The sequence below is a fragment of the Bicyclus anynana genome, chromosome 8, assembly GCF_947172395.1.
Source record: "Bicyclus anynana chromosome 8, ilBicAnyn1.1, whole genome shotgun sequence".
NCBI lineage: Eukaryota > Metazoa > Arthropoda > Insecta > Lepidoptera > Nymphalidae > Bicyclus > Bicyclus anynana.
The window spans coordinates 9,775,220-9,796,925 of NC_069090.1; the positions used below are offsets into that span (position 1 = coordinate 9,775,220).

Consider the following 21,706-nt stretch of genomic DNA (forward strand, 5'->3'; position numbering starts at 1 on the left):
TTCAAGCACGAAAGCATGCTACTACTTAGCATGTGTATCGCAACAATGCTAAAAATGAGCATGCTTATTTCGGGCTTGCTCAAGAAGTCGTGCGATTTATGAGCACGCTACTTGCTGCGCGGCGAGCTTTTAGCGCGTCTGATCAGGTTTGCTTATTGAGTATGCTATTCGATCAGCATTGCTATTCTGTATTCTCTTCACCTTCATCTCTCCCTGTGTAACACGATACTATAGACAGAGAGCGATAGATACAAATTAGCATGTCTAATTGGAATGTTTGAAATGAGCATGTATGTGTAGCTTTAGCCTACCACCATAGGTTAGAAATAACAGTTTTAAAATTGAGCTCTAAACTAGAAAGAAACTCCATTTTGTTATACAAGTTACTCAATGGAAAACTTACTATTTTGGTTCAACCTTTGATTGAAAATTAAACGGCAGATTTTTTTTAACATGGAGTAGGTGCCTAGGAGAACTTATTTCCAAGATTTCAAGGTTCTAGTCCATAGGCATCAGCCGCCATGTTGAAAAGGGAGATGAAAATCGTTTTTTTATGTTTTTAAAATACATCACATCAAACATTGGGAATTTAAGATTTAAGAACATCGTATCTAGGTAGGTATAAAGTTTATGGTTCTTTAATTTGATTCGTTATACACAATTTATACGTTAATTTAAGTAAAGACTGGCACAATAATAAAATTAATAATTCTATTTTATCCTTAAAACGACACGATTTGGTATTTCTCAGAATATTTTATGTAAACTTCATTTTCATTAAATTGGACAGACATGGTTTATTATAAAAACTGTTAATACTGAGCTTTGTTGAATTGTCTTGATGTGAGTAAATATTATACGTTTAAAAAAAATGTGAAAAGAATTCAGTCGTTTATGCCACAAAAAACATATATTTCCACATAAGACTTCATTGACTATTTCCCGTTAACCTAGAACTATGAAAGTCAAGTAGTATTCTGAAAAATGTATTAACAATTTATAAAAATAAAAAATATGAATAAATTAAATATATTCCTACGTTTGTACATTACATACATACATTAAAAACAAATAAAAAAACAGAAATTTGAGTTCTGTGACCGTGGTCCATGTCATGTGGGACAATGTATGAAATGAAAGAGCTTCATTGGCACAAAGTTGATTTTTTTATTAGTTTTTTTTTTTATAATTTTTAGTCGATTTTAAGAGAAAAACATTGGGCGAGTCCGACTCGCACTTGTCGGGTTTGTTTTTCATTTGATGTTGCATATTTGAATACTTTTTGTGCACAATTTGAGCATTTTTATGCAAATATTATTTTATGTTCCGTATAATTCTGTTACTAACTGCCTTTATTACAATATTAGAGCTATTTAATGTGTGCTGCTCCGAGCTTACTATAAATGCTAGTTTTCTGTTCACACTGACCGTTGGCGCTTATAGTCTAAGAGACCGTGAACCCCAGAACTTCGTCATTTTATAATAGCTGAAAGTTTGTCAGCTCATGCTCCTACCATAAATAAGTACGGTAGCCAATTATAGAGTTTGGACCGTGGTGGTGGACCCGTCTAAGTATAAAGTGTACCTAATTTATTTATGTTTTCCTCGGCATAATATGAGAAATTATATTCCCAGTCGTTAGTCACTTAGCTTCGCGGCAACCCTTCGAAAAACACCATTTAATTTGAAACTTCAAGGGTCTCTAACGATAGGTTGCCACGCCACCCACGTGTCTGGCGAATGGGAATATCACTTCTCATATTATGCCGATAAAAAAAATATACTTTATACTTACTTAGATGGTTGGTCCTTGAAATCTGCTATCTCCCAAAGCCAATACGGTCCAAACTCCATAGTTGGTTACGGTATTCGTATATCGTAGAAGCATGAGCTGACAAACAGCTTTTATAAAATGACGAAAGTCTGGCTGTCGCTGGCTCTTCGTCTATTTTGTTTATGTACATACCGTACGTTGTTTAATGCTGGTATTACCTAATTAGCCGTCATAATGACGCTAACCGGTTAACGTTGAAGCTCTTCGCGACTGCCCACGATATTACGTACCTTCGTACTAAAGGTCATCAATCATAAATGCTGGTACAATTGGTTATTCGATAATAGCAATAACAACATATTTTATAAATTAAATTAAAGATGATACATATGAATATGAAACCTGCTATGTACTATAAAGACATCATAGTCCAAACTCCATAATTGGCGCCCGGAAGTACTTACTAATGGGAGTGAGCATAGCTGACAAACCACTTTCCTAAAATGAGGCATTTTCCCAACTAATTTGAGGATAGCTTAAAATTAAAAATTTGAAAAACCCCCGAATGTCATGAAATTATTAATTACACTCTCGATCAAGTCATCAATCAATATGATCTCTTTCAGTGCGCTTTTATTTGAGATCCCACTCGAGTAGGTATGTTTGCAGACATTCGGTTATTCTTCCCCACTTTTACCCCCTCACAACTTTTAAACGGCTCAACTGATTTTCATCAAACATGTCTAAGAACACTCGCACTAAATCACCTTTAATACAAAACTAAACTGAAATCGCTTCATCCGTTTGGAGGTATGGTACCACAGACAGACAGACGCGTCAAACTTATAACACCGCTCATAAAGCGTCGTTAAAAAATTTAATATTGGTCATATTTATCATCAATACATATAAATAAAACTGAAGTGTATGTCTGTGTTTCAAGATCAAGATAGTGTTATCTCAAGAATTTATAGTTATTTACACGATACTAAAACACAAATTAGCTTTTTTAAAAATTCCGTATGTCTATTTGTTTGTCCTGGCTTATCTTTGGAACCGATTTAAACGGAACTTTCACTGTTAGAAAGAGGGGGTTAGCAAGCGATCTACAGACAACTGTTTATCCCGGGAAAATCCATGGTTCCCGCGGGATTAACAAACAATTAAAATAAACATCATATCAACTGAGTAATGTAATCTACGAGTACCTACTATACGATATCCACGGAAGGTTGTCAATAGGCACCGGATGACATTTGTTACATAGAATCTTCATTTCGTTTAATGTCAACTAACATACGTCAAAGTTAGTGAATTAGCCTGCAGGTTATCCAAATTTAATTTTATAGCACTGTGTATATACAGAGCAGGTATTTGCGAGTTTATAACTCCAAACGTTAATTACAACCAGGATCTATTTGTTGTTCTTTTTGTACACATTTAAGTTTTTTTGCTCTATGTTTTTGTTGCCATTTCGTTCTAAGAAACATCAAATATACTTACTCATCACTTCGCAACGGCATAATCGTCATGTTTTTTTGTCCTACTTCTTGTTTCTTTCAAGTAATGCTCGAGACCGGTCTGTATCAGGCAGGTATACAACTATTAATTGATATAAACATCATAAATTGTATATTTCTTAGTATTCCTATTGTAAGAGATTAGGAATAACCAATTTGAAACTCATTTGAATCGAAACGGATTGTTTATCGTCTGTAAGCAATCTAATAAGGAAACACTTATGTTTCCCAGAACTCCGTGTGTTTTATTATTTGTATCTCATATATATATATTAAGTCGGAGGATTAGATAATAATAGAGCCATCTTACATTAATTAGAGTAACTAGTTTGATAGAAACCTCGTTTCGTTACGAGGTAACGGTAAAAGAAGTACGTGTCGTTTGTCTGTGGACTTCTGTCAGTCGATGATCTCAGAGGGAGCACGCCGGAGTTCTCAAGTTTATTCAGTTCTCTTGAGAACTCTTGAACTGATCTAGTCAGTTTCGCAGTGAGTGAAGGAATTGAGTGAGTCAGTTATCCGTATTGACCGGCCATTGTATTGTTACTTAACTAAAAGCCAACACGAAGGGGAGCGTTAACTAGTTGTAAAGGGATCCCTCAACCCTACTGAAATCGGTTGCAAGTCCGAGATCCGCTCGTAATTGCCTATGATAGTTAATCCTAGTTTCCATTTTATAGTATCAGCGCTATACTTGATCAATAGGGTCATTAAGGTGTATACCTGTAGAAGTAAGTAAAGTAATCATTTCGGTAATGATTGATAATGTTACTTTGTGTATTTGCCATTTCTGACGTAAAGTGTAAAGAACCTAGTCGAGACATACCACGATAGTAGTGCGAAGTATACGATACGACACGAGAGATTACTACCCCCTAAAATACCACAAACTTTACCTCTTCATAATATTAGTATGGATTTTATAAATATTAGATTTTTTTTAATTCGCCCAATGCCAGATGAATCTGCTTTCAAATTCGAACAAGTACATTGAATATATAATCATAGAGTGACCTTAACAGCGTATACCTACACTATACACGGAAATGCATGGAGGAGCAATTACCTCGCGACAAAGGAGCATTACTGATTTCATATAGATGAGTGTTTATTATAAAGTGCAGTTTTACTGTAAATAAATGTACATGTTGATTTATCGACTCCTATTTTCGTGCCATATTATGGACCTATTCGTTTGTATTGGCTATAGGTTGCGTCATGTAAAATGAGAGATTGCGCCTCTAAATTTCTTGTTGACAGGGCACATTTATATCAATTCTGGGTTTAGTTTTAGGTAAGTTAACGAATGTATTGATAATTTTATATATATATATCAATACACAATACAATGATATATTATATCAAAATGTTATTTATTCCTATTAAAAAATTGAATTTGTAAAAAGTTTCTATAGTTACTCGATTACGGCCAATCGAAAAGGAAGGAATATAAATAAATAATTTTCTTAAATTGATATAACATTTATATACATAACTGCAGACGCCCTCGGTTATACCCATGTTGTTTCACGTGGGACATAAAATTCGGTAATTTCAGTTTCGTATAATACAAACAAAAAAAAATCGAATCTTATTTCTTTATAATAAGTACTAGCAGACCCCCGCGACTTCGCCCGCGTGGAATTTAGTTTTCAAAAATCCCTCGGGAACCATGGATTTTCCGGGATAAAAAGTAGCCTATGTGTTAATCCAGGCTATAATATATCTTAATACCAAATTTCAGCTAATAATTCGGTTGAGTAGTCGAGGCGTGAAAGAGTAACAAACATTAAAATCATTAGTTTTCGCAAATCTTGGGAAACCATGGATTTTTCGGGATAAAAAGTAGCCTATAAGTCAATCCAGAGAATATTGAAAATATAGACTGAATAATTCCCCGACCTTAGTTTCACTTTGTTTAAATCACATACTCAGGAGTTACTTAACTGTGACAAGCGGCCGGTTTAACATAATATTAATGCAAGACGAAAATACTTTGCAGTAACTCACGTATTGTACAATATTTACAAATTAGCTTACTAATTATACAACTACATACTAAATATATATTATTATCAGAATATTTTTATAATGTACCCACCGTGAATACATTTTTAAAAAATTATTCAGTTAAATTAAAGGCCTCAATAGCTCAACGGTAAAGCGGTCATATTCATCACCCTGTGGTCGTGGTGGTGGTGGTTCGATCCCCGCCCCGTTGGTCTGTTGTCGTACCCACTCCTAATACAGTCGTTCCCGACTAGTTGGAAGGTATTGAAAATATATTCAAATAAAAAAAAAAAGTCAAAATCGGACTACACTGTAAAAAAATAATTATGCGTGGTTTTACTTTACAATTAATGGGTAAGTATATAATCAATCATCCCCTGTTGTCTGTCCCCTGCTGTGTAGTCTTAGAATTCAGTTTTTTTTTCAAATTTATATGGAACCAAATTCGAGGGACCCTTTACAATAATGTTTTTTTAATAAATCGGACCACTCAATGAAAATATACGCGTTCTAATACATAAAAAAAATATACTCGTCGAATTGATAACCTTCTCTCCGTTTTTCATCGGTTGAAAAATAATAATTGTTAGACGCCTACTGACATATTTTTAAAAGTTTATATTTATTTATACTGCCAAGATTAGGTATAGGTAGTAAGCAATTATCTCTTGAAGAATATTCTAGTAAACAATCAATTTCACTTTCAATTAGTCGCATTAAAATCTAAACGCAATGTCTATTTTTGTTTTAAGTACATCTTATTTACAAATCGCTTATCAAGATGATATTAAAAACGTGGAATAAATAAGTAGCTAAATCATTGGCTTTAGCGTTTTCTATGTTTTGTGATTAAAAACATAACAATTCGAATTTTTTTCTTAACTAAAAATGTCATTACACTGGTTTAACTAGTATCAAGGTCACTGTTAAAGGCTGACTGCACACGATCTTTAGCAATTACCTTTAAATAGTCAATGTACTCCCATAACAAGGCAATTAACATGGTTAGCCTGAATACTAGCATCTGTTTAGTTTAGCTGCTAGTAAGCTGTATGCATATAGGTCACTTTGGCCCCAATTGGAAACAAGTAGAGACCATGTAATGACGGATTCAATTACAGTAGATGGGTATAGTATGTTGCAAATATACGAAGCAATAAAATCTAATAGACGCTCTGGGCTCTGCACTATACAATACATCTCGGTTTATTGGAAATAACATATTTTTGCTCAGTATTTTCTAGCTTTGTATTCAATTTAAAATTACGCTAAGTTCGATTCAATTCCGATTATTGCGACCATGATTCGAATAATGCAGAAAAACTGATCAAATTTTATTAAGTATTTATCAGGCGTGTAGACTAACTCTACATGAACTGAAAACTGAAAGATTTTTGGTTCGATCCCCGCCCGTCGGACTATCCTCATTCCTCGTACCCATTCCTAGCACTGTTAGTCGGAAGGTCTGGAAATATTGGTCACGTTTACTTTACACACATTTTTTATGACTAATATTTTTTTTATAAATATATGTATTTAGCAAACAGAGTTTTCGTGAGACGAACAAATAATTTAATGTGCTTTCGTCATCAAATTGATAAATAAAACTGTTAACAAACTCAGTAATTGTTTATGGAATAATGTCTTGTTATACTACTATCGTTAACAACTGAGTCTTAGGGCCATAAATCATTTCTCTATATCTATCTCGCTTGCACTTATGGGTCTTATGGAGCCGTCTAGTGAAGGGTGTAACAATGAAAGACATATTATCGATAAGTAAAGTTTATTATCGTATCTTGTTCACAAAATTAAAAAAATTAACAATATTTGATTTAATATAATACATATTTCATATTATATAATTATTAACTAAATAAACTTTTCAATTCATTGAGAAACAGGAATACGTTGTGAATCAGTGTTCGAGCTTGAGGGCTAATATCGCCATGTAATTTCTTCAGATCAACGTTAGAAAATAAAGTATCCATAGTGCGCAACGAGTAACACATGAATGTATTTATTTAATTGCAGTAAACACATTTATAGCAAAAAAAATACGCAATGCAATTACATTAGAAACCGACCAATCAGAATCGTCCAAATCATTATTGACTCATCATTAGCACGTGCGCAGGTAGCCGTTTATCGATAATTAGGGTGCGCAGGTAGGCGCGCTGCACATTCCTATCTTTTTTGACTTTTATGACCGGACGACTCAGATGATAACGCGCATACTATAGTGTGCTCTTTTTACGTGACAGTACTTATATTTAAATCATTAGTCGTATAGAAACAGGATTTATTTCTTACTAGATTTTTTCAAGGGCTCTACATCGCTAGTTGAAGTACGTAAATAGTATTTAAGTAAATTATTGTTTTTATATATTTTAAATGAGACTTACAGAAAAACATTATTTTCAAGAAACAATACAAAAAAGGATGTAGAAATAGAGATAAATTGACTTTAAATTAAGAACTCTAGTGTCTAATGAAGGAAGGTCGTGCTATTATTAGTTTAGATCACTTTTTCTTTAGTTAAATAGGATTACTTTTATAACATTTACAAGCGCTAAGAGCCAAGACCATTATCTTTCAGGCAAATGGATAAGAATATTTTAAGTTCCGAAGAAGAAAAAGATAAACAAAAAGTAAAATCATCAGCAGGTAAGAAGGTACTTACTGTTCTGGTCAGTGTCACTTCTTTCTTTAGAGTAATAACTAGCCAGAGTCACAACTAAAGTCTACCACAGGACCCGAACCAGCCGACCTATTCACTAATTTGTGTCCTTATTATCAACCTATTGAAATAATCATCAAATCAATTTAGAAATCATCTACCTACAGTATGGTATCCACGAAGAGGGGATATGGAGCTTAGACCCATAACGCTGATCCAATGCGGTTTGGCGGGCTTAGGGTGGTAATGTTAAATTCATTAACGACCACTATCGGATGTTAATGATAATGACCAGCTGACCTAATCACTAATTTGGACTTTATTAACAACATATTAAAATAATTCCTCAAATCAAGTGAGAAATTTCATCCATCCTACTGTATGATATCCACGAAGGGTTGTCGATGGGGACCGGATGACATGAGTTACATATAGTCTCAATTTTGTATATGTCATCTAACATACGTCAAAGTTAGTGAATTATCCTGCTGAGCCGTCTAAAACGTCTAAAAATTGTAATTAATTTATATGTGGTCTCCGCAAAGAAATTGTCCCTATTCATAATGGATCTTCGCAAAGTAACACCTGCTTCTAATCAAAGCATGTTTGTTTTTTGACGGCCTCCGTGGCGCAGTGGTATGCACGGTGGATTTACATGACGGAGGTCCTGGGTTCGATTCCCGGCTGGGCCTATTGAGGTTTTCTTAATTGGTCCAGGTCTGGCTGGTGGGAGGCTTCGGCCGTAGCTAGTTACTACCCTACCGACAAAGACGTACAAGCGTTCCGGTACGATGTCGTGTAGAAACCGAAAGGGGTGTGGATTTTCATCCTCCTCCTAACAAGTTAGCCCGCTTCCATCTTAGATTGCATCATCACTTACCATCAGGTGAAATTGTCAATTAAGGGCTAACTTGTAAAAATAAAAAAAAAAGCATGAACTGATTATTTTATGTAGCTCTATGCAAAACCCTAAATTTATTATTACAAGGTAGGTAGGTATTAATAATACCTAATCAAATCCAGAACTTCTCGGTTATAAAGCAAGGCAATACTTGCAGCTCGTCCAGTAATATACCCACCCATAGGAAATGGGCGAATTTTGCATGATTCGAAGAGTCATAAAATATTATAAAATAATATTCTTATCGATAGTTTTCATAACTACACAAAAGCGAGATTGCCCATAAATCTAGTATTGCGTGTTATTTGAAAAATCTTATAATCGTCTCTATGCTAATTTGAATTATGTATACATATATAATTTGTCCTAAGTCTTGACTGACAATATTATCAAGGCAGAGTCTAAACTACTATCTAGCTGTTCCATGAACTCTGTAAAGTGTAAGTTTTCTTAGTAAAACATTGTAGTTAAGATTGCTAAATTTCACGGTCCTACTCTTATCTTCGGGAAATGTTTTTCTTTATATTATTACTCGTAATACATACATAAATTATGTACCAAGCCGATGGCCCATGATGGTAAGCGAAAAACTATCCTATAAACCGAGCAACACGTCGCAAAGCTGCTTGGCAGCTAAAACAGTCATGGCGGTAACACTTTCCCCGAAAAACTCTGTCACAAAAAGCTCTACTACTGCTAAAAAGACGAAACCGGGAATCATAGTTTGGAAATACGATGCCGCATTGAACAAGCAAGTAATGCTTTTGCTAAATTGAAAAAAGTTCTCTGTGACCGCATTTAAAAATATCCCTGAGGGTAACGCTATTGTAAGTTTTCTCTGTGTTGCTTTATGGGGTTGAAGCCTGAATACTTACGCAAGCGATATGTAGTAAGCTTGCTGCAAAGAATGGGAAAGCCAACAGAGTTCTGCGACAAGTTCAAAGGAGGAAGTTCGAATACCTGGGTCATATAGTGCGAAACTCCAAATATGACTTGCTGCAGTTTATTATCCTGGAAAAGATATTGGAAAAACGAGGGCCTGGTCGTAGACGTACATCTTGGCTAAAGATCCTACGCCAATGGTTCAATATGAGTAGGTATCAAATCACTGTTTCTGGCAGCAGTGAATAAAGTAATATTAACCTTAATTATTGCTAACCTCCGATAGGAGATGGCACTAACAGACGAAGATTGCTAAAAAGCGTAGTCTGCGTTGCGTTGTCTTTTTCTGCGTTAACTTACAATTTTAAAAATTTTTAATTTCAAGGTATTGTAGACATGAGTGGGTACTATGGTATTGATTTTCACTTGATATATCTATTGTATGCCTGAGAAAAAAAAAACAGTCGTGACAGACCTTTGTATAAGTATATTTGTATAAAAACAATCTGACTACCAAGTATCCTATAAGGTTGCCCAATAGATAGCCGTAATAATATTGTCAATATTCATGCCATTAATTTGTTAATGTCTCCCACTCCCAAGTAACTGTAAGGGTTTTTATCTTCTGAAGCAGATAAGTAACCCTAAAATAGGATAATATAATAATAGTAGGTAATAATAATACGAATCAAATTGTATCATCTGCCTGGATCTGGTATTTCGTATTTTAATTAAATTTTAAGATTATTAAGACTTGTTTTGAACATCAATAAAGGACCCGTTTGTTTTTAATTTTTATACATTTCTGAATCGTCAAAGTTACGTACGTGCTTTTTATGGATTTTACGACGTAAACAATGTTATGACGTCATTAGTAATGACGAGGACTGTAAAAAAAATATCAATTTTATACATCAATTTTATTTATATGCACTTGTGGATCAAAAGATTAATAAGAACTAAAGAACTGCTCTATGAGATACTGAGGTTTTCTTTCTTGTAAGAAATTTTCAGTAAAATTTTCAGTCTGGAGTTTGGAAGGTGGTAGTGTTGTGGTGTTACGTCCCCGTGCCTCGGAAAGCACGCTAACACGTCGGACCTGCAGGCTAATTCACTAACTTTGACGTATTTTATTTAGTTGACATCATCATCATCATCATTATCAACCCATAATCGGCTCACTGCTGAGCTCCAGTGTCCTCTAAGAATGAGAGGGCATAGGCCAATAGTCCACCACGCTGGCCCAATGCGGATTGGCAGACTTCATACACGCAGAGAATTAAGAAAATTCTCTGGTATGCAGGTTTCCTCACGATGTTTTTCCTTCGCCGTTTGAGACACGTCATATTTAATTTCTTAAAATACACAACTGAAAAGTTGGAAGTGAATGCCCCGGACCAGATTCGAACCTACGCCTTCCGGAATCGGAGGCAGAGGGCTATCCACTAGGCTTTCACGGTAAATAAGTTAGTAGACATAATTATACGAAATTAAGATTCTATGTAACAAATGTCATCTGGTGCCTACTGACAACCCATCGTAGAAATCATACAGTAGGTAGATGACATTTCTCAGTTGATGGGATGTTTATATTAATATTAAAGACCAAATTAGTGAACAGGTCCGCTGGTCATTATCATTAATATCCGATAGTGGTCGTTAATGAATTTAAAGTTATCACGCCAAGCCCGCCAACCTACAGTAGAGCAGCTTTGTGGGTTTAAGCTCCATATCCCCTCTTCTATAAAGAGAGGCGGCCTGACCCTCTAGTGGGCCGTAATAATAAAAATAGGTTTTTTTTTTAAATATGACCAATTTTCTCATTTCCCTTCAAACTATGACTGTATTAGGAGTGGATCAATAGACCAACGGGGCGGTCGAACCACCACCCCTCGGTGTTGAGTCCGACCGCTCTTACCGTTGAGCTATTGAAGCTCAAGGTAGATAATGATGAACTGAATAGTAATATCCATAAGGCTATGAGTGTTGAATTAAATTATTTATTAAATAATATATTTTTTTTCGGTCTCCGTGGCCCAGTGGTAGGCGCGGTGGATATACAAGACGGAGGTCCTGGGTTCAATCCCCGGCTGGGCTGAGATTTTCTTAATTTGTCCAGGTCTGGCTGGTGGGAGGCTTCGGCCGTGGCTAGTTACCACCCTACCGGCAAAGACGTACCGCCAAGCGATTTAGCGTTCCGGTACGATGCCGTGTAGAAACCGAAAGGGGTGTGGATTTTCATCCTCCTCCTAACAAGTTAGCTCGCTTCCATCTTAGACTGCATCATCACTTACCATGAGGTGAGATTGTAGTCTAGGGCTAACTTGTAAAGAATAAAAAAATAAAAAAAAAATATTTGTTACAAGGTGGGCATTGCATAAATAGCTACAACAGTGTTGGGTGTTATAACAGTTGCACTATAATCATAAGCCAAGTTCAACAAACAATTCACACCTTGGCCTTGGTTAACCACGCAAGAATATTATCTCTCATTCTGATGATAATTGATTAAATTATACGCGGTTTGTACCCATAGTCGACTTGTTAGTGCAATCGTAATGTGCACTGCTTGGAAATATTGCAATAACCCATAATACTGCAAGAGAAAAACGGCTGAAATTCACGTATTGTTTGACGGAAAATGCCCAATTAGACTCAAATCCATAGGGCTTTGATACGTTGCGTTGCATGAACAAACTCATGGTTTATTCTAGGTCAACTGGAAGAAATATTTTGATTTTCTTGCTTTTGCGAAATGCAGCAAAAATTTACAGTCCAAAAAATATTTTGATTGCGTTCCTATGTCTGATTTATTAATAGCTCCAAGGATTTTTTTTATTTTCTACAAGTTAGCCCATATTTAAAAACTCTCCTGCAGGCTAATTCACTATCTTTGACGTATGCTAATTGACATATACGGAATTGAGATTCTATGTAATAAATGTCATCCGGTGCTTACTGGTGGATATCATACAGTATGTAGATGACATTTTGTCATTTAATTTGATGTTTATTTTAATAGCTTGATAATAAAGACTAAAATAGTGAATAGGCCAGCGGATACTGATGATGCAATCTTAGATAGAAGCGGGATAACATGGAGTAGATAAAAATCCTCAACGCGTTCCTGAGAATAGTGACAGACAGACAGACAAGTGATCCTATAGGACCAGGGCCGGCCCGTCCATACGGCGTACGGAGCAGTCGCTCCAGGCGCCAAATCCTAGAGAGCGCCTAAATGATAATCCTAGTCAACCGTAGACGGTACTGCGCCTGATTTTCAATTGATCACCCCAGAGTATGGCCGAGATCTTCGCGTTCCATTCTTACTTCACACTCATAATTTGGTATAGGTATCTCCATATTCCATATATTAATAGGAGCAAACAGGAGAGGCGCCATAATTGGATCTCGCTCCATTTTAAAATTTACTTCGGGCCGGTGCTGTATAGGACTACCGTATTTTGTTTTCCCTACGGAACCCTAATAAAATCTATCATTTTCTAATAGCTTCCTTAGATACAAGAATCGTGGTCGACCGCAAACCTGTTATAAATAAAATAATAGGTCTATAACGTTCTGCATTGAATCGCATCGAGTAAAGTAACGGTAATAAAATGTTATTTACGAGTAGGTAATCTCAAAGTCATTTAGCTGTCTATAAATTATTATTTGTGAATAGTAATAAAGTTAGAGAGTTATTTTGTATAGGTACCTGAAACTGGGACTACCTATCCGTCGAAATTAATTTTTGCATTTCAACCACCCAATGAATTAAAAAAAAAATCAAGTTTTGTTTACTTTTACGACGTGACTACAGACGTTCTACAGAGCATACCTAAAAAAAATATACAAGTATACCTAAAAAAAATGCGATACAAGATGACCAGCAAAAAAGAATACAAAATTTTAAACCTCTTTTATTTTAGTTATCTGTAGCGATATTCTGTAACTACCTATATTTTTATAATTCTACAGTGTGAATTGTATCTCTTGATTCAAAGGTGATCTCTTTAGAACACGATACCATTAATAGAGGGATACAGTTGAATTAGAAATTCACTGTTGATGTTCAAAAACATCGCTTTATAATAGGAGCTACTGGTCATGTCAATCGGTACTGTTGAACAGATTTGCATGTGGTTTTCACAGTTAAGTAGGTAGTTAGATAAGCAAATATCTTAACATTCCATGGATTCATCAAATTTGGTAATATCCTACAAGATAGCCGTTCTAATACAGAACTGGCTGCAGTTCTACTGTGGCCATAGAGAGATTTAGCTGGTATTTCTCTCGCACTGATTTCTATAGCATATAAACTACCATCACACTAACCACATAGCTATTATTAGTTAGTCCATAATTCACGTTTATAGTGCAAATAACAAATTTATCTAAAACACATGTGGATAAGCCTAGTCGTCCACTGGTCTTACCTCTATTATCTCAATGTGCTTCCAGTCCAGCGATCCAAGTTCAACGTACAGCACTGGTACCATTCATAAACTAGTTACTAGCTTCTCTGTTTCACTAGTTCACTTTAAAGCGTCGAAACAATAACGTATCGGACGTAAACACGGCACACGATTTCGGATTTCCTTTTTGTAAACATTCGTTTGAAACTCGACGGCGGGCGCTATCAAACGCGTTTATTTTTCCGGATTTCGATGTGACGTGTACGCGTGTTGCCTTGCCGAGGCGACTCAACGCAATAACGTCGCGACTTGTGTTGTTGATGTTGCCACAAGACGTTCTCGTCAAAAGAAATGTGTTTCTGTATGCTTTGATTCATTACTATCGCTGTGGCGTTTCGGTAAGAGTCCAGGCCAGTTTTCCAAACCAAAAAGTTCTCAGTTCGATTAAAACTTGTACAGAATCATTTATATATTCCAACGCTTAACGAAATGTTATTTTTATTTGATGACAAGTTAGCCCTTACGATCTCACCTGATGTTAAGTTTTTTTTTCTGATTGTGTAAATGCCGTAGGCTCCTTAATAGGACCTCAGCGGCGTCACCGGCGGGTTTGGGCGAGCTCAGAAGCATCGCCTGATGGGGCCCGAATGCTGAAGCAGAGTAGAAAGGTGAAACGACTCTCTAAGGGCGTCTAATCTGAGACTCGGACCTCGGCTTAGAGGGCCGTTCGGGAAGGGTGTTTTGGCCTGAGTGTATCAGTCCGGGCGCCCCCGAGATCGTGAATTAAAAAGCCCACGTCTGGGTGACGACAGATATCGCTGACCTCTCCTTCGCCGGCGAAACAGCTGTGTAGCTTGTGTTTGTGCTGTCTGTAGCTTGTTTTTGGATAGAAGCGGGCTTGGTAGAGGTATAAGTGTATTACCCATACCTCTGCCAGTTCCTACACGACATCGTTGATCGTACCGATTCGCTTGGCGTTACGTCGTCTGGTACCCAAGTTCGATGCATACCATCAGAACAGACCTGATCCTATCAAGACAATATAAAATCCTAAACTGACCCGAGCTAGCGAGAACCACAGCGCTACTAACTGCACCTGAGGTCGTCATACAAAATAGAAATAATAAAAACTATTAAGGTACCTCCCTACCAAAAATACCATTAGGTGGGTATGCCGTCTAACTGTTCTCCCACGGGCAAAGTGCCCAACACACTTACTCTTTGGGCCAAATAAGCACCAACTTTTAAATCACCTGACCCCAACCTAAAGATTTTACACGAAAAAAATAGGTTATACGTGGACCCCAAGTGGCACGTTAAAACTATGCTAATTAGCAAACCTGAGCTCAATCATCGCGCCGTTGACAACGCCGCTGAATGGGGTTTAATTTACCTATCTACCTTTTTTTTCTTCTTACATAATAGCCTGACCCTGTTTTATAGTTTCTGCTGATCGACTAAACCAGCCGAGACAAAATTACGAATTGAATTCTTTAATCATCCTACGACATCAGTCTCTGATTGCGAATCTCGTTCGTTCTAAACCCCCTAAGAGACTCTTCTGTGATCCTATGAAAGAGGCGACCTTCCGAATCTATCATCGGATTAATCTCAGCCACGCAGTTCCATTGCATTTTCACCGAAGATCGCTAATGTCAGAACAGGTAAATATAACAAACTCCACGTCCTCCAAACGTCACGAAGTGATTCTTATTTAATATCCAAGATTTGACCTACAAACCTACTAATATAGCAAATTAAATAATATCTCGTAAAATTATTATCTTGAAGTTATTTACAATGGCGGATTTACAAGTTTGCCGCCAGTAGGCTGTATAATTTTTGCCGCTCGTGGTCGTCTAAAATTTGATAACCTAGTTCGCAATCATATTAATTTCATTATATTTTGCCAATAAAATTGCAATTTCAAAATTTGTGCGCTATCATCTTAATTAGTTTCTCGTCAATTTTCTGTAAACAAAAAGTTTTGGGCCAAATTTGCCGCCCCCTAAAATTTTTCCGCACTAGGTTCCAGCCTACTCGGCCTGCTGGTAAATCCGCCACTGGTTTCGCCGATTCTCGTCGGTTTACCGTTTAAAAATCCATACATATCAATTATTGTAATGAATATTGTATATACTTTGTATGATTATGAGAAACCATTTTTTCTTTTGTTACCTTCGACAATTTTCCAACCTTCGCCACTGGTACCTAGTCGTATCTACCATCCGACCCTGTCTGTAATGGTGCTGATTGTGAAACTATATTTGCGTATTCAAACTTCGTTCTGTGAACGTTGCCTTAGTTTAATGGTTTTGATGACCAAAAAGTTAGTTGACCGACTGAATTTTTACGATTGTACTTACTCGTACTTACTTTGCTTACTTAATGAAGCAATTTATTTATCTTTATATTACATGCGAAGACAATAATATTTAAGAATACTTACAAAATCATTTAGAAATAAAATTGTAGGTACAAACGTAACTAATAACTATGCAATGTGTATTGTTGATAATGATGACGTAAAACTTTTACCTATATTTTATTGTGAAAGAAATTTTAATCTGGTAGGTGGTTAACTGGTTACCTACCTACTGCCTGCCTCTGTTAGTAATTGATAAGCTACATACCTAACATACTCGTATAGCTAAGCTATTTCTATTTACTCTGGCTAAGCAGTAAGTACTTACATAGTTGCTATTAAGATACAAAAACGTGTATGTACGTATTTGTATGTTCGTACATACACGTACTTTACGATCCTTTGTATTGGGGTAGGACATAGCTCAACGAGTTGTGAAGCTGAAGTGGCAACGGGCGGGGCATATAGTTCGAAGAGCCGATGGACGTTGGGGTCTCAAAGTGCTGGAATGGCGACCCCGCACTAGTAAGTGCAGTGTTAGCCGACCCCCCAGGTGGACTGACGACATAAAGCGAGTCGCTGGGCTTCGCTGGATGCAGGTGGCTCAGTATCGTGATGTTTGGAAGTCCCTACAAAAGGCCTATGTCCTGCAGTGGACGTCCATCGGCTAATATGATGATGATAATGATGATGATGGCTATTACGAGTACTAATCTAACTACTAAATTAGAATAGGAATAGAATATTACACATACGAATACATCTGTAACATTCGCCTTTCTATTGTTAGTGTGATAAACATGTAAGTAGTTTATTTATGTAAGTAGGTACATAACAATTTTAGATGGGAATAGGTATTTTCTTAATTCATAAAGATTACAGAGTTTTCAGTACACGGGTGTTGTGAACTTACAGACAGTTTTCTGTTGGTCGGTTGGTTTGACGAAAATTAAATTTCGTTAATTTCAAGAAGGCTTTCAAGCACTTTTGAAACGTCAATTTTGAACATTTTGTAGATTCTACCGATTCAGAAGGCAGTTAGATAGTTTTTGCTGATAAGATAAGATAAGATAAGATAAAAGTAAAGATTTTTAAAACATCCTAATAAAATACTACTGAAAAAGAGTTGGCGCCTACTTGAATTTTATTCCATTCCATCGCCATACTTATCTCAGACATGAGGCTGAGATAAAGTTGGTGATATTGTAGAAGTAATCTCTGGATCTACTGAACCAAATTTGAAAATACTTTTAGTACCAGTAGGAAGCCACGTTAATTGTGAGTGTCATAAGCTATATTTTATCCCCGTATCCTCATCGAAACGGGAACAACGCGGGTGAAACCGCGGTGCGTCGGCTAGTACATAATATACCTACTCCGCCGACATACAGATTATGCTGCGCGTTGTTTGTATTGCCAGTTTCCGCGGTTTCTTTTTTATGTAAGTGGGTGGATTGGAAAGTGACGTTTCATAGAATCCATTGCCATAACTCATGGAAGGTAACCGTCCCGTTAGCAACTCTTTAACTGTGCGTTTAAAAATGTCTTGCGTATCGCATAGGTTGTCATGGTTCATTCATGGTCATCATTATCAGCCCTTTTTTATCTGACTTTAAATAGAGGAAGTTTTCAACTCGGTTGGGGCTCGAAAACGGCGACGCATGTCATCTCTTCCCAGATAAAAATCCTGGTGGGGAGTACGGGCCTCGAGGCTATGCCTCCTTGCCCGGGTAAGGCGCGGGGTATCTTGTTCCCCTTCCTTCCTTTCCTTCGGTTTTATACCTATAAATACTTACCTAGCACTGGCGAAGGATGGAATTTTGACGTAGGGAAGCCGTCCCAAACAAAAGTAAATTTAAACCTTGATACAAACTCCAGTTTCTCATACATCCATACATATTCATTAATTACAACAATGAATGTGTATGTAGGTATGGATTTTCAGAAGGTAACCCGGCGGGAATCAGTCTGAATGGACTCTTTGCCGCTTCTATCTAGGTACCTATAGGATGTCAATCCATATGCCCCGCGCGGACTGCAAGTACGTACCTACTCGTTATCCTGCGCTGGGGCGGTGTCAAATCTGGTATGTGTGAGGACGGCTTAAACGATTGTGATGTTTCCATTTTTGTTCGAAAGAGGGCACCTCAAGGGGCACCATTTCTTCATTTCAGGATCCTGGAGAAATCGAGGGAGCTCTTCAAATTTTATTGGCCCGCAAATATATTTTTTTAACCAATTTGACTATCATACAAATCAGATCATATACAAAAAAGTTTCAATTGCCAACCCTACTGTATTAAATGTTATACTAGCAGCCAGACTGAACACTAAATGTTGTTAATGATCATAAAAACATCTTGAAGATCTTATGTTATGTCTCGAGAATTAAATAGATACCTACATATGTATGAATTAAAATCTGTTTATATCCTTGTTATTATTAAATACTTGTAATATAAGACTAGCTTATACATCTGTCATAGCATGATTCTGCTTACGACCTGTGTTATTAGCTACGTAGTCAATAATAATATTATAGATTTATGACTCTATTGTACATGAATGGGACTGAAAACAGACAAATGTATCTATAAACATGGTAGGTTTGTTGCTTTTTTGCACAATATCCGGCTCGAAGGACCATATTTACCAAACTACCTAAGGGGTATTTTTATACCTACAGTCCTACCTACCTACCTACTGGAAGTCCGTTGTAATTTGGAAATAGTAATATGAAATACTTATGTGTATGTAATATAGGTATAAATTGAAGGTTAATTTCGGTAAAATACAACTTACACACATCGAAGCCAAACAAACTTCCAAAAGTACACTAACGGTATATTACTAAAGCCAAGCTCAATGTGCTACGTTTATCAGTACCTGATTTTGACTAGTTCTAGACTAGTCATCTAGTCACTAGCCAGTCTAGAAAATTCTTCTCTTCATTTCTCACACTACATTGCTAGTCCATAGACTAGCTAATGTGGTAAGGAGGTAACTAGTCACTAGCCACTCCAGAAAATTCTTCTTTTCATTTCTCATACTTGGAAAGTAGTGTTGTTTTGATCTGAGTTTATCATCCCTTAATCCATTACAAGTTAGCACATTTATACCTTAGATTGATAGATGAGATAATTAAATTAAACCAATGAAGATAACCCAACTATTTTATTTCCAGAAATCATGTCTCAAGAATCCGACTGTATCAGCACATTTTTCGACTCCGAAAGTATCATCTCAATGAGTCCAAGCAGATTTTCATTGTCACCGCCAAGAACATTTGAAAGCTCCCAGGATATGAGTCAAGTTCAAGTGGGATCCGAAGACCTAAGCTTTTCAAAACTAACAATTGAAGAACCGGAACCTATACACGTCTCACCATTTTACAACATAACTCCACGAGCGATGCCTCAATCGCCACATTATGTGATTGAAGAAGAATTCTCATCTAATCCATGGGCGATGTTAGTTGCAACGATTTTCCTGAACAAAACTTCGGGCAAAAAAGCAAGGCCGTATATGAAATCTTTCTTCGTCGAATATCCAACACCGTACCACGTATTGGAGGAAACACCCAATGCTTTAGAACGGTTCTTCGACAATCTAGGCTTGAGGAAGCGAGGCCAAATGATTTGGAAGCTGAGCTATCAGTTTGTCTCCGCTAAATGGCGGCGGGCTAGCGATCTTTGCGGCATCGGAAAATACGGTGAAGATGCATATAGGATTTTCTGTTTAGGACACACGGATGTAGACCCTGAGGACAGGTACTTAAAGTTGTATTTGGACTGGTTGATGGGACATACCGACTTCATGAAAGACAATGGCGTGACGGATAGCGAATGCATAATCGAAGATCCGGTTCTTGAGTATTATAGAATTACTTTGCGAAATAATGTTTAGGTTCTACAAAACTTACAATTTGGTGCAGACTACAGACTTTTTTTTTTAATACGTGGGTTTGTTTGTAGTGGTTGAGTTTGGCTGAACAAGCTCTACAAATTTGGTAATGAACATTTTTTCGGTATACATATAACACGAAAAAATAGCAAACTAAAAAATTACTCAATATCTCAAGAACGATGTAAGATGGAAAAATGTTTAATTATATAATTATAAAGCGTTCAAAGAGCAACAAAAAAGTATATTGAAACAAAATTTTCATATTTCAACGTAGAAACGATATATTGTACAAAAACTGAATCCCTTTTTTCAAAATGGCTGAAAATGCACATAGGAAATCTTTTTCTAGACATTGAAGAGAAGCTTTACTGGGCTACTCCCGCGTCATATCCAAAATTCAGCTTTCTTGGCTCGTGTTTTTAGCAAATTTTAATTCACAATCACACAAACGCGTTTATGGTACAAAACTAAACCGACTTCTGTAAATAAATATAACTATCGGTTATTTAAATCTTATTTTGTTGTGTTTATCAATTATGTAAAATAATATAATATTGTGTATTGTTAAAAAAATCATTAATTATTCGTTTTTGCATGTTTAACAAATCTTTATTACTTCATTAAAATTATTTTACGACATAAGTAATGTTTGTATTAATTACGTTCCGCTCTATAACTATCAAGGAAGTTAAAGTCACCTAAAATAAATATTCTTTTGTACTTACCTAGGTAGTACTACTATTTTTAGAATAATTATATTTATATTTGGCTTAGAATTATTTTATATTTGGGACTTTTGTACTTACTTAATAAGTAGTTAATTTTAAATGTTATGGCCAAAGTGACGGAACAGCCCCTGCATTCTGCAAATTTACAGCGATGTGACATCGCTCATTTCTATGGCTACTTCGTTGTTAGTGACATATTATTTTTGACATCCCATAGAAATAGAGTTCAAATTCTAATAAAACTTGTTCTAAGCGAATATTACAGCGGCGAGTATAAATTAGCGTAATCACACGCAGCATTCTGTAAATTTACAGCGATGTGACATCGCTCATTTCCATGGATACTTCGTTGTTAGTGACATTTTATTTTTGACATCCCATAGAAATAGAGTTATAAGCAAAATATTACAGCGGCGAATATAAAATAGCGGAATCACACCCCTGCCGTTCTATATTGTAAATTATTATAAGTACACGGTTGTCAAATCAAATTTATAGGAAAAAAAACTTAACAAGGTTTTGAAT

The 21,706-nt window shown here is 36.3% G+C and overlaps 2 protein-coding genes across 2 annotated transcripts in view; one reads left to right on the forward strand and one right to left on the reverse strand.

Moving 5' to 3' along the window:
• LOC112053447 (protein orai) overlaps positions 1 to 14,483 on the reverse strand; it is a 61,491-nt gene extending 47,008 nt beyond the window's left edge. Inside the window, exon 1 of the mRNA XM_024092853.2 lies at positions 14,204 to 14,483. The gene's annotated coding sequence lies outside the window, so the exon portion shown is untranslated. The remainder of the gene's footprint in view (positions 1 to 14,203) is intronic.
• LOC112053449 (methyl-CpG-binding domain protein 4) lies at positions 323 to 21,095 on the forward strand. The gene is made up of 2 exons (XM_024092856.2): positions 323 to 615; positions 19,732 to 21,095. The coding sequence occupies exon 2, from the start codon at positions 19,737 to 19,739 to the stop codon at positions 20,451 to 20,453; it is 717 nt and encodes a 238-aa protein (XP_023948624.2). The 5' UTR covers positions 323 to 615; positions 19,732 to 19,736; the 3' UTR covers positions 20,454 to 21,095.
• The last annotated feature ends 611 nt before the right edge of the window (positions 21,096 to 21,706 follow it).